Below are 13,887 nucleotides of genomic sequence, written 5' to 3'. Positions count from 1 at the left end.
GATTCAAGAGCGGCGTGCTAAATTTGATGATTTCAGTCGCTGTGGTTGTCATCCCTGAGCGAGTGGTGTTGGCCATTTAAATGCTCTGATACCAAGTTTGAAATAATGAAGAAGATAAAGAAGGGCAGCTGAAGAGTTTTTCTCTTTTCTTGTGTATTTCCTCACTAATACAGAGGCATATTAATAGTGTTTTTATACAGATGAACCCTTAGGGTTTAGACCACGAAAAAGGGAAAGAATAATTATCCTAACAAACAATGGACAAGTATCAGCATTATACATGTTACCAAATAAAACGAATTTGATTGTCAGCATTATACAGGTTACCAAACAATGGACAAGAAGTTCATTTTCTCCATGAAGCCAGGTCTATGAAAATCTATCTTAAAGGAGATTTTTCGTTATAAACAAAGAACGGAGGAGGGAATAGGAAAAAATGTCTCTGTAAGCTAATTGGTTATTACTGGTGTTCTTATTTTATGTTATTTTTATAATCACATAAATATTATATTTAAATTTTCAAGTCTATTGTTCAACCTAGATAATTGATATGTAAATATAATTTGATGGATAATTAGTTTGTTCCATAGGAAAATTTATGCAATTTTTTCCAAATTAAAATTCTTCGAGTATAATCAATCATCTAAATAATATTTTTTTCTTTTTGTGAACCAACTATTCAATTAAAAATTTTCAACAAAATTTAGTTAATTTAGTTACATTTAAAAAAAAAAACTAAACAAGGATAATAATATAGAAGAAGAATGAAATAGAGCGCGAAAAGGGGATAAGGAAGCTATCTCGAATGTGAGAATATTTCTAATTAGATTATTGAACTTCGTTAATTCAAGTATCCTAAAATAGACGTGTTTTCTAAACTAATTTAATTGCACAAACATTTCCCTTGTGCTTTAAATATGAAAATTTGTTCTTATTCAAAAGAAAACAAGAGTAAAGAAAAATGATTCTATCTAGTACAAACGAGGTAAGAATAAGATGATTCAAATCATCCAGTCAAATTGCAAAAGGGACAATAAGGTAATAATATCTATAGTTTATTTATACCGCCACGATGAACATTTTGAAGAAGGCTTGTCTAATATAATAAGCAAAGAGCCTCTTTAAGGAATATAAAATCAAATTAAAGCCAAGGATTTAGAGTTTTTTCTTAGTGGGATTAGCTTGGCTCCAATATTCTAATCATATCACTGTTACTAAAAAGTTTCTATTTTCACATGGGTACCGGTTTTCGCTTCCAAACATTTCTACTTGCTTTTGATTTCTTAAATGCAAACAAATATGACTTAAATCAGCGAACCATCAGGAATTTTCCTTGAAGCCTGATTTTTCTTGTCAGCTTCAGTCAAATATCTTATTTGGGTTTTTGGGGTTGGTTGTTTATAGCCCATTTCAGCTGCCTGGATTATGACTGTTTGAAGAGATTAGCAATCTGAAATGAAAAAGCAGAGAGACCCACATCCCCAATAGTTCTGAAGCACTTTTGGGTGATTTTTGTTCAATCTCGTTATTAGGGAGGAGAAAAAGAGTTTCATTCCAGACCCACATCTTTAGAAATTTCAAACCAGGTAATTTTGAACGGGTAATGTGAACTGATTGGATAATTAATTTGTTTGTATCGGTGTTAGATTGTTATTTGTTCATTGTTACTGATACTGTTGCTTGTCATTTCTGGTTTTTGGCTATGTGCTTACTACTTTGAGCTTTCAGTCCATGGTAGCTTGAACTTAATCTCTTGAAGAAACAGTTCGTTGATGATGGTGGCCAAGAGCTTCTTCGTTTTCGTTGTTCTTGTGATGGATTGCTTCATGTTCTTCAGATTTGCAGATTCCAAGGTTCCCCAAGAAGAGGGTGTGTTTTCTTTTTTTGTTCCTTCCCGCCCCCCTCTTCCCTTTTGCTAGATATGGTTCCTCCTTCACAACCCCCACAAATAGAAAAGGAGGTGTTCACCTTAAATAAGGAAAACTTTCTTCTGAATTTTCTTAGTTGCCATATACCAAATGGTTTAAGCATCTACTATACTGTTTATTGGAGTTTTGAGCTTCTGCTGTGTCAGAATCTATTAGATATATTTTTTGACTTATTATATTTAATCCAAGGATTGTTTGAAGATTTGCTGACAGCAATTCTCCACACGAGTTTAGGGATTATAAAAACTTTTGCTCTCTAATTTTTACTATTTTTAATCATTTCTTTCAGTCAGTCATAGTATAAAACAATTAGTTTTTGGATTGACGCCCATATGCGCAGCTCAACAGTATGAAAGATTGCAACATCTCTCTGTTCTTTGTTCTCTGAATAGTTCAGAGTGCAGAAAACTAAATTTAAGTAATTAGATTCGTCTTTCGAATAGAAGGCCACCTCTGAAGAATTAGGTTGACATAATATTTCTTTACAAGAAAAAAAGGGGAAAGTTCCCGTAACTTTATTTTGTCTGGTGTTGGATGCTTCATTCAACCTCGAGTTCTTGTATTTCTTACAGTTGAGCTGCCGGTAGGTTTTACTTGAGGGAATGGTGGTTTGAGGATATGCAATAATGATACTGTGCGGGAGCATTGAGGAACAATGTTTGTATGTCAGTAGTTTAAATTTAGCTTATTAATTTCCAAAAGCATCTTCTCCTTGATTTTGCATTGATGTTAGCTGCTAAGAAATGTTCAGTTGGAAGTATTAGTCATTGCTGCAATTTCTAAATTGTTGGAGTTTAGTGACAAAGTTGGCTGGTTTCTTAACAAGCGGGCAATGAGCACTTGCTCAGTAGTGGGTGTCCATTTCCAAGATCATTACACCTCTCAAATGTGGGTGGAATTGTTTCATCTAAAGATAGGAGATGATGCCTGTTAGACTATGGACATTTTTGTGTTGTTTGAAGAAGCACAAACAAGGTGTATTGTTCAACATTCACTGCTCACTTCTCTAGGAGGCTTGCTGTTGTTTAAAGGATGTTTCCTTGCTTCTCGAAGACCGAAATTTCTGGTTTGACAACAAGAAAGGAGATTGAGGGCTTGGATCAAGTGGGGTTGTTGACAGATTTAAGTATATATAACCTAAATATGGATATGAGGTACTATGATGGAACCAGTGTCGTTTGAAGGTGTTATCCTTCTTTTTTCTTGGGGACTGTCCATTTTTCATCAATATATGTTCATGGCAAGAAAATAATAGCTCTAGTTTATGCCCAGCCACCCTCACCATCGTCATTGGTAAAGCAAGCACCAATTTGCTTGAAATGATATTTTATCATATACTTCACAATTCACTAATAAATTAGTCCCAAAAATTCCACACTAACTATTGAGACAATTAGATTAAAATATGATTGTTGAACATTCTACATGAGATGTCATAGGTTTATTACATTAACATGAAAGGAACCACAATTTCCTTTTTGTCATAAAAAAAAAAAAAAAAAGAAAAAGAACCACAATTTTTTTTCTTATATGGACGAAGTATTACCAAACCATTATACGTTTGAATGTTGCCTGATAAATTATTATTTATGATTGTTTATCACAGTCATATCATAAATAACGTATCTTTAACCTATGCCTTTTAATTTTCTTCAGTGGATGTGCTACAGCAAATTACGAGAACATTAGGTGCAGTTTATTGGAAATTCAACAGTGACTCATGTGCCGTTGAAATGTTTGGGGTGACAGAAAAACCTCCCAGAGGATCTGAGACTATAATTGGTTGTGATTGCAACCCCGAGAACGGCACACTTTGTCACGTCGTAAGGATGTATAAACCTCTTATCTTATTTCTTAATATTGATTGCTGGCTTGACATGCTGTCTGTCTTGTGTAAAATTCTGTTCTCCTTTAATTTCTATAATCAATGACAATATGATAGCTCTGCATATCCAAAATGGAGTTCCTGAAATTTATGTATGTCTCATTGAAATAAATTGCAATATAGTTGAAGTTTAGTTGGATGCTAAGAATCTCCACTGTGTTGATAATTTGGATCATTTTCTTTCTTTCTGATCTGAATGTAAAAGGTTTTCAGAGATAGGAGTTTGATCAGAGGTGGGTGCCATGATTCAAATAGTACTATTGAAGATAATGATTGTTGTCTATCATTGAGAGTTTAATCATGGAAACAAGGGTCTAATTGAATGAATCAATATTGGAAGTATGATAATTCACTATGTAAGGGGACGCCAGTTGCATTTGTACTTATGTTCACTTGTTTTGCACATTTTGTGTATGAAACACCCTAAACATCATCATCATCATGATAAGTTGTGACTTACTCGTAAATTGTGAAGTAAATCATTAACTCTGTTAGCATTATAGTGTTAATCGAATTCTTTTCCTACCAACACTTGTCTTTTTCTTAGCTCTCAAATTTTATTTGATTTTTCTTTTCATATCAGAGAATTCAAAAATCACAATCTGCCCGGTGTTCTTCCACCTGAAATAGTCAAACTTCCTTACCTGCAAATAGTGTAAGTGCAGTTTTCTTGTATCTTAAAGTTCTATGTGGACATTTTTCTTTAGAAAAACTCTAAATCATTTTTTTGACTTGGTGTAGTGATTTTGCTTACAACTACCTTCATGGTAATATACCTCAGGAATGGGCTTCAACGCGGCTGACATCAATGTAAAATCTTGTCTTTTTTGTTGTTGATGTCCTGATTTATTCCTCTAATAAACTTCTAGTGAATATCTTGCAGCTCTCTTCTTGTAAATCGGTTATCAGGGGAAATACCAGCGGAATTGGGGAATATTACTAATCTAACTCTACTGTAAGTTGTCATAGTTTATTTATTTTATGTTTCTATTTTCAGGGTGTGGTGTTTTGGTTTTTGATAATATGAAGAGTGCAGTTTTCAATAAAAAGTAACCTGTCATATTATCATCACTTTGACCTCAACAAAATAAAAGCCTATTGTTCAACTCTCTTTCCACTCATTTAATAGCTCTAGAAGATTGAGTTGTGATTTTATTTTTCAACATTGTTTTGCCTATATCTCATTCATATGTTTCATAAAATCAGGAACCTTGAAGCAAACCAATTTACTGGTGCAATACCATCACAACTCGGGAGGTTAAGCAACCTGCAAGACTTGTAAGATGTTATCAACTTTCTTTAACATGCTAATTTTCTTCTATGGTTTGAACTTTTCATTTTGTGGTATGAAGTTGATAATTTATTGATTTAACACTGTATATGCAGGTTGCTATCATCTAATCAATTGACTGGCACAATACCGACAACGTTTGCTGGTTTGAAAAACCTTACAAATTTGTAAGTTTTTATTACATTCACCTTTCTTGAAGTACCTTAATTCCTTCATTCACATTCATCCAAATTACATTCTTTGCATGCTGCAGCCGGATAAATGATAACAACCTAAATGGAACCATACCTGAGTTCATACAGAATTGGATACTACTCAAAAGATTGTAAGCCATTTCTTTCAGAAAATGTTGAAGTTTCCTACATTTTTTGAGAAACAAAACTATGTTAGATTACTTCATCAATTATTAATACCATTTAAACTTGAATTATTGAAGAGAACTTCATGCAAGTGGACTTCAGGGACCAATTCCTGAAAACATATCCCTTTTGAGGAACTTAAAAGAATTGTGAGTAGTACTCATATTTGTTTCTTCATATTTTTTTTCATCCACCCGATCAATAATAAAACTCATAATTTTCTTTGTTAATACAGAAGGATCAGTGATATTAATGGGCCAAAGCAGGATTTTCCTGAGTTGAGAAACATGACGGGCATGGTTAGATTGTATGTCAAATATATATGCTGTCTGAAATTTTTAGAGCAGCATCTCTACATAATCCATTAGAATATATTTTGTTTTGTTTTTTTTTTTTTTTTTTGGTTTTCTAATTTCATTCAGTTATATCTCTTAGGGTTCTGAGAAATTGTAACATTGCTGGAAAGATTCCTTCATATGTGTGGACGTTACAAGACATGGAAATGCTGTAAGTAGGGCGTGTATGCTCCTGGCATGTTTATGATACTGATACTCAACGTGTTGATAAATTTGTATGGTGTGACATAATAGAACTTTTTGGTGACAAGTTCAGGTTATTTGGTTGTCTGTTTGTTTCTTCAGTGAAGGTTACCTTTTTGTCCGACCTTTCTTTTGTACTTTTTAGCCCTTTAGATTTTCAAAGATAAGCGTTGTACACATGTTTTCTTTACATTGGGAGATTAATAGGGAAGAGATAATAGAATTTTGACAGGACAGACTCAAACAATTTCAGCCATTAACTGGATCTATGTTTATAAAAAAGGTTAAAAATACTTTTGGTTCTTGAAGTTTCATGGAGGTAACAATTTAGTCCAAGAACTTTAGTTTGTAACAATTTTGTCTCCCTTCAATTTTATAACAATTTAAATTTAGTATCAAAACTTTAATATGTAACAATTTAGTCTTTGTACTTCAAAATTTGTAACCATGAAAAATAATGTGAAGATTTAGCGAGATTTCTTACATTTTTTTGTTGGGATAAAATGAACAACTTTCATTGAGAAGAAATGAAAGAATACTAGGGCATACAAAAACAACCCAGCCCACAACACAACCCTACTACAGAAAGGGCTTCCAACTAAGTAAAATGTGTCCTAAAGAATAATTATAAAAAAGCTTCAATATTGAAGCCCATGAAACATGAAACTTCACAAGGGATCAAAACTTATTAGGGTCCCTTTCCCTACTCCTAAACACTCTATTGTTCCTTTCCCGCAAAATATCCCACACAACAGCATACACTAACAAACCACAAAAAACGACCTTTCTCTTTGAAAAGCAGATGGAGGAGGAACTTCCCAATCGTCGTATAAATATCCCTCTGGCCAGCTATTTGCATCTCAAACTCCAGCAGGAAATAACTCCACCCACATCTCGCGTATGAACAACCCCACAGAATATGATCCAAGTCTTCGCCTTTCGACACATAGCACGGCAAAAAGGACTCATTAACAAAGTCCTCTTCCTAACAAGCCTATCCATAGTGTTCACTCGGCCCAGCAACACTTGCCAGGTAAGGAATTTAACTTTCTTAGCGATCTTAATTCTCCAAACGACATCAAAGACCGACTCTCTAGCAGGGGTGGGATTCAATAAACCAACTAAAGATTTGTAAGAGAAGCCTTCCAAAGGGTCGAGGCTCCAAACACAACCATCCCTTCTCCCCTCCCTAACACAAGACAGAAGAGAGGTCATCTCCATGAACTGTTTAGGAACCAAATGTGCTTATAAATTCCAAAGCCTAAAGCCTTGTTTGATAAACATTTAGCTTTTTGGTTTTTTCCCTTCTTCATTTATTTTTATTTGTTTAAATTAAGCTTATAAATTGTTGAAAAATAGGATTATTGACCTAGGGGCATTTATTTAATTTTGTAGGCCCCTAGGGTTTCCTACCGTCTATTTATATGTCCTGTTCCTCTATATTTAGTGTATCTAAAAATAATAAGAAAAAGACTATATCGTGGTTTTTTCTTCCTATTCTAGGGTTTTCCATGTAAATTGTGTATTGTTTCTCTTTCCCTTTTTCATCATAAACACTACTACCACCCATGAATTTCTTTATTTTGTTATCCACTTTTTAAAATTGTTTTCAAAATTCAAACCTAGTTTTGAAAATTTTGAAAAGTAGTTAAGAAATTGTTTTTATTTTTTGGAATTTGACTACAAATTGAAATGTTGTCTTAAGAAAAATGAAAAATCATTGTTAACAAATGGTAAGAAAATAAGAACAATTTTCAAAAACCCAAAACCAAATGGTTATTAAATGGGACCTAAGTCGTCATACAATAGAACCTTACACATATTTTGATAAATTCTTTACAGTAGGGTGAATTGTTACAAATTTTAAAATATAAGGACTAAACTATTATATACAAAATTGGAAGCGCAAGGACCCAAAATTGTTACAAACTAAAAACAAAGACTAAATTGTTACTTTCATAGTTTCATAAAAGTTTAGGGACCAAAAGTGTTTTTTAACCTTATAAAAGATTACGTCATATATGACGGACCTTTATTTTTGTCAAATAATAGTTGGATTATTGTTTTACTTTCCTTCTCTTGGAGTGTATATTATTACAAATCTGGACCTTGCTAACAGACCAATATTGGACCAAATGATAAGCACATTGCTGAGGAAAAAAATGACCAACTATTGAATTTTTATATCTAGTTTTCTGATTTTATGATCTTGCTACAAATATTGAGGTTTTGATTTTATTTTGCTGTAGTCTTTTATGTATCTTAAAGATTCAATTTGGTTGTTTTTTTCCCTAATGACTGATAGGGACGTCAGCTTTAACCATTTGACTGGGGAAATTCCCGAGGATATAAACATGGAGCGCATTAGATTTCTGTAAGTAGACGAGTCTCCATTTTGAAAATTTTTCCAGTTTCATTGTGGTATAGATAGGCAGGTCGCAAGCAAAAATTAATTTTGAAATTCTCATAAAATTGCTTGTATTATATATAGGTTTCCTGATCAATTATTTTATTTTATTTCTTCCTTTTATTAGCTTCTTAACTGGCAATATGCTGAGTGGTAACCTACCAGAGTCAATCTTGAAGGATGGTACTAATGTGTAAGCTTCTTAATTATCTTGTTTTAATCCTTTATTCTTTTCCCCTTTCTCCTAACGCATTTTTAATCTATCAAGTTTATTTTCTTTGTGACTCCTCGTTTTACTGTCTGTTATTGTGGAGTGTTATCAATCATTAGATATTTGGAGGCCATGTAGGCGAACGATAGTGTAACCGGCTTTGGCAAACCCTTATTTTGATTTGTAATTTTGCATTATCGATGGTACTTTTTTTATTTATTCAACCACCAATGTCAAGAAACACTTCAACTGGTGTTGGTTTGCTTATTTTTGTCCTTTATAATAGTGTCAAAAACTTCTCCTATCTAATTAGTTTAGAGCCTTCAATGTTTGTAGTTAAGATAGTTTGTCAGTATCTGTCTAATAAAGTGGAGAATTAATGCATAAGCATTAGTTGACAGGCAAGCAACAGTCCACTTCAGGCATGGATTTAGTTAGGCAAAAGTCAACACGTTAAGAATGCTGTCACTGCCAAAAACCATCTGTGTGGGGTTGGAGGTCTGAATAGAAAAGCATTGTGATTACAAATGCAAATTACATAGACGCAAAACGGGTTTGTGAACTAACAAAAAGAATCACAAGTTTTGACTGAAAATTAGGTGTATTAACCGGGTCTGTAAATTATAACCTCACTAATAGAGGCTTGCAGAAGCTTTATTTTTCAGAATGATTATATCTGTTGATAAACTTAAGGATGCACAAAAGGAAAAAATAATGGATATTTCAACACGACCTACTGGAGCCGATTATCCTTTTTCTTTCATTTTTGGCCTCTGATTGACTTGTTCTTGGTTTTTTATTTATTTTGACTTTCCGGATATTTGGGTGTCTGTTATTGGTAGTTTAGCTGATGGCATGAAAATATGTGAACTTGGATTTGAGAATTATAGCATTATTATATCTTTTAATATACTCCAAAATAACATCAGCCAAAAGATAACATTGCCTATTTCGTTCTAACTGGTATGATAATCTGCTCTGATGCAGCGATCTTTCATACAATAACTTGACATGGCAAGGCCCTGAGCACCATGCTTGTAGAAAGAACTTGTAAGATACTTCTGAAAATTATTCTTTGAGATATTTTCCAGTGTAATACAGAAAAAAGTTTGATCTTACCCATATTGTGACAGGAATATGAATCTGAACTTGTTTCGAAGTTCTTCCACCAGCAACACCTTGTGAGTTACTCTATTTTTATCCTTTTAAATGAAGTTCTCTTGCAGACTACATGATCTTTAGAGTAAAAGAAGAATTCTTACCACATATATATGTTGTTTTGTGCTGATATCTGATGTCATTGCAGACAAGAAAGTCTCCCCTGCTTAATGGATTCCATCTGTTCAAAATGTAAGTGATGACTTTTTTATTATCAGAAAAAGGGAAAAGGGAATGTGATACATGCTATTTCCTAGTTTCAGCATTAAGAAGCTGAATGGTAATTCCTTCATATTTATATTGCAGAGAACCTTACTAGTGGCTTTAGGTTCTACTGCAGTTACTTTATCAGCTAGAAAACCGTCACAACAATTTAAAATGAAGAAGAAAGGAATATACAGTTTAGAATGAACAGAAAATGAATATTCTTTTGATCTTGTAATTTTCTATGCTTTTTCTAATGACAGATTCAAAATGTTGGTTCGTCAATTCCGGTGGGAATGGCTTAACTATGGATGTAAACAACAGAAACGTTCTCTACAACGGGGATGCAGATGTTGAAGGTGGCACAGCAAAATTCTACATTGATCGTGATAGCCACTGGGGATTGAGTAGTACTGGAGATTTCATGGATGATTTTGATTACCAAAATACACGCTACACTTTATCCCTGCCTTCATCAAATTTGTCCGAGCTCTATTCAACAGCGCGTCGTAGTCCAATTACGCTCACTTATTTCCATCATTGCTTGGATAATGGAAACTACTCAGTGAAGCTTCATTTTGCCGAGTTACAATTTACAGATGATGAGACATATACAAGTCTTGGAAGGCGGAAATTTGATATCTACATCCAGGTTTTTGTCATGATAATTAAAAACAATATTAGAATTGGCAGATCATCTCAAAATTGTACTTTATACAGGATAGGCTGGTATTGGAGAATTTTGATATCGAAGAGAAGGCGGGAGGAGCTCGAAAATCAACCGAAATGCAGTTTAATAACATTAGTGTAATTAATCATGTCCTGGAGATTCGATTCTATTGGGCTGGAAAAGGGACAACTAGGATTCCTGAAAGAGGAGTTTATGGTCCACTTATATCAGCTATTTCTGTTTATTCTGGTCAGTTCTTTATAGATCTCTTTTCTTTAATAACATCTTTAAAATGTAACCTATTAGAGGAGAATTTTTTAAGATTGCTCTACGAATTGTACTGCCAAATGTTTATCTTTTATCTTCCTCCTTTGGACATTATAGGAACTTAATATTTTTCATCTTTCACTTGGTATTTCTGATGAGAATAAGTTCTATCTAATTCAATCATAAAAGAATTAAATTATCAATGAAGGACATAAATCCAATATTTGTAGGGCATGTATCGAACAGTTTTAAGTATGATAAACATGCTTTGAACCCTCGTGAAAATTTTGAGAATAAAAGCATGAGTATTATTCACTTATTACATCATTTATTACTTTTTTTTTCTTTTTTTTGCTAAGACGCTATATCGTTTGGAAAATTGACAAGTTGGTTTGGAATCTTTGTGTCCGTCTTGAATATCTTGGCTAGCACCATAAATTAATAATGACATATATTTAAATAACTTATATTATAAGTGTGTCCATTCACCATATTTGCTCATGTCGTGTTCATGCCTATCATTGTCTCGTATCTGTGTACTTCTCAGGAATTTTATATTCATTTTAGAATTTATATTTATCTGCTTCTCTTTCAGTTTAGACGATTTGCAACATATTGTAGTTTTCGGTTAGACTCAAATTGATTTCTTGAGAATGAAAGTGTATCTTATCCTTTGAACAGATCTTAAATATTGCTCAATCCATAAAAGTGGTAAAAAGAAAATTGTAGCAATCGCGGTTGGTGTTGTGGTTGGATTATTAAGCCTTGCTACAGTCATCATAGTGGGACTTCTTTGGTGGAAAGGCACTCTTAGAGCAATCAGGCGGAGTAAAGGTGGTACAGGTGCGTTCGGGGTGCACATTATTACGTTGAAGGACTTTTATCAGCTATAATTTCTATTTTCAATAAGAAAAAAGAATAAATTATGTGCTGCCCTGATTAAGAATCATGATATTCGAGGCTTGATTCTCATTTACTGTAAGATTTTTAGGAAAAGCTAACATAAATTTACCTCTTTTGGAAATTTATGGAACTTCTGCCATGATAACATCTAAAAGTAATACCATATTTCATCTGTACACCATGAACAGATCTTGCAGGAATAGAAGTGCAAACTGGAATTTTTACCTTGAAACAAATAAAAGCTGCCACCAATTATTTTGATTCTTGTAATAAAATTGGAGAAGGTGGTTTTGGCCCTGTTTATAAGGTACTACTTCTCTCAAATAAATTATCGTCTAATTATGCTGAAGGGAATGTGCTTATAAAAGATTGATTTGCAGGGTCAATTGGTTGATGGTACTATTGTAGCAATCAAGCAGCTCTCATCCAAATCAAAGCAGGGAAATCGCGAATTTCTCAATGAGATAGGAATGATCTCTTGTTTGCAACACCCGAATCTAGTCAAGCTCCATGGATGCTGTATTGAAGGGGATCAATTGTTGTTGGTGTATGAATATTTGGAAAACAATAGTCTTGCCCGAGCACTATTTGGTTAGTTTGATTTCATATACTCACACAACGCTATAACAGAAGTATACTTAATCATCTGGTCTAGTTGGTCGTTTTGCTAGATTTGATCTTCTCTCTTTCTGTCATTTACATGCTATAGCTTCCTTTTATTTTCTTTTGCATTTTAGGCTATGCCATTCCTACCGTTACTTTTTTTTTTTCTTTGTAGGTCCAGATCATAGTCGGCTCAATCTAGTTTGGCCAACCAGGCTTAGAATCTGTATTGGTATAGCAAAAGGCTTAGCATATCTCCATGAGGAATCGAGCCTCAAAATTGTTCACAGAGACATCAAAGCGACTAATGTACTACTGGATGGTGAACTGAATCCTAAAATATCTGATTTTGGTTTGGCTAAGCTTGACGATGAGGAGAAGACTCATATCACCACCAGAGTGGCCGGGACCATGTATGTTGCAATTCTTTCACTTAATCAAATCCTGACATCTTCTATGCTTTGGAATTAGATCATCTGTGATAATCACACTTTATGTCGAATTAAACGTTATTAATAATCAGTCTCTCTGTGGCAGAGGATATATGGCCCCAGAATATGCACTTTGGGGTTATCTTACCTACAAAGCAGATGTCTATAGTTTTGGGGTTGTGGCCTTGGAAATTATTAGTGGAAGAAGCAACAATGATTATGTACCAAGTGAAACTTGTGTTTGCCTTCTAGACTGGGTAACACTGCTTTTCTTGTCCCTTTTTTTCTGGTCTTACCTCAAAATTGTCAATATTTTTCTTATTGAAGCTATATTTCAGTGTAAGCCTTTCAAAACTGCATCTATTTCTTCTGAACAAATGAAACAAAAAACACTCACATTGCAGGCCTGTCACTTGCAACAATCTGGGAACCTCATGGAGATGGTAGATGAGAAGTTGAGGTCAGAAATCAACCGGAAAGAAGCGGAAAATATGGTTAAAATAGCCCTTCTCTGCACCAATGCTTCACCATCAGTAAGGCCTGTGATGTCGGAAGTGGTGAACATGCTCGAAGGACGAATGGCAATTCCAGACCTGATCCCGGAACCGAGTTGTTACAATGAAGATCTGAGGTTCAAGGCAATGAGAGATATGCGTAAACAGCAACAACAGAGCCAAAGCCTGAGTGAAAGCCAGACCCAAAATTCCACAATGCAAACATTTGAGTCTTCCTCTACTTCTGGAAATGAGTTCTATGACATCAACCCAGAGCCAAGATCATCAACAACTTGAATGACATAATCTTCCAATCAATCAGTAAGCACGTATCTTTCTATGCCTTTTGACTTTCTGAGTAAGAACATTGTTCATGTGCCTGAGAGATGAGATAAACTCCGTGATTGATCACCCGGCTATATTCAGATGAGTTGTGAAAAAAGGAAAGTTCTTAATTCTTTCTCATCCTTGATTTTGTACAGTTACTATGATATGTTTAATCTATCAAAGGTGATTGCCAATAAGAGTCTAGTTCAA

The 13,887-nt window shown here is 34.0% G+C and overlaps 1 protein-coding gene across 2 annotated transcripts; it reads left to right on the top strand.

Annotated features, from left to right (window-relative positions):
- The first annotated feature begins 1,088 nt into the window (after positions 1–1,088).
- RKF1 (receptor-like kinase in flowers 1) lies at positions 1,089–13,887 on the top strand. Of its 2 annotated transcripts, XM_090316447.1 has the most exons (26): positions 1,487–1,586; positions 1,729–1,869; positions 2,501–3,082; positions 3,585–3,759; positions 4,397–4,468; positions 4,555–4,623; positions 4,697–4,768; positions 5,020–5,091; positions 5,200–5,271; positions 5,358–5,429; positions 5,541–5,612; positions 5,699–5,770; positions 5,899–5,970; positions 8,308–8,376; positions 8,537–8,602; positions 9,608–9,670; positions 9,754–9,801; positions 9,927–9,970; positions 10,246–10,634; positions 10,703–10,901; positions 11,601–11,762; positions 12,011–12,129; positions 12,203–12,413; positions 12,601–12,838; positions 12,963–13,113; positions 13,261–13,887. In XM_090316447.1, the coding sequence occupies exons 4-26, from the start codon at positions 3,662–3,664 to the stop codon at positions 13,645–13,647; spliced, it is 2,889 nt and encodes a 962-aa protein (XP_090172573.1). In that variant the 5' UTR covers positions 1,487–1,586; positions 1,729–1,869; positions 2,501–3,082; positions 3,585–3,661; the 3' UTR covers positions 13,648–13,887. The 2 variants fall into 2 exon arrangements, with proteins under 2 accessions (XP_038894457.1, XP_090172573.1); XM_039038529.2 differs by lacking the exon at positions 2,501–3,082 and having other exon boundaries at positions 1,089–1,586.

Source organism: Benincasa hispida, chromosome 8 (assembly GCF_027475165.1).
Source record: "Benincasa hispida cultivar pf3 chromosome 8, pf3_genome.v1.1, whole genome shotgun sequence".
Lineage (NCBI taxonomy): Eukaryota > Viridiplantae > Streptophyta > Magnoliopsida > Cucurbitales > Cucurbitaceae > Benincasa > Benincasa hispida.
Note: the sequence above shows the minus strand (reverse complement) of the source record. Positions and strands in the feature narration are given on the sequence as shown.

Excerpts from the sequence above, each read along its gene's own strand:
- RKF1 (XM_039038529.2), top strand. The coding sequence starts at position 1,773 with ATGATGGTGGCCAAGAGCTTCTTCGTTTTCGTTGTTCTTGTGATGGAT. Across the intron at positions 5,092-5,199 it reads TTAAGCAACCTGCAAGACTT|GTTGCTATCATCTAATCAAT; the intron begins GTAAGATGTTAT and ends CTGTATATGCAG. Across the intron at positions 5,971-8,307 it reads TTACAAGACATGGAAATGCT|GGACGTCAGCTTTAACCATT; the intron begins GTAAGTAGGGCG and ends AATGACTGATAG.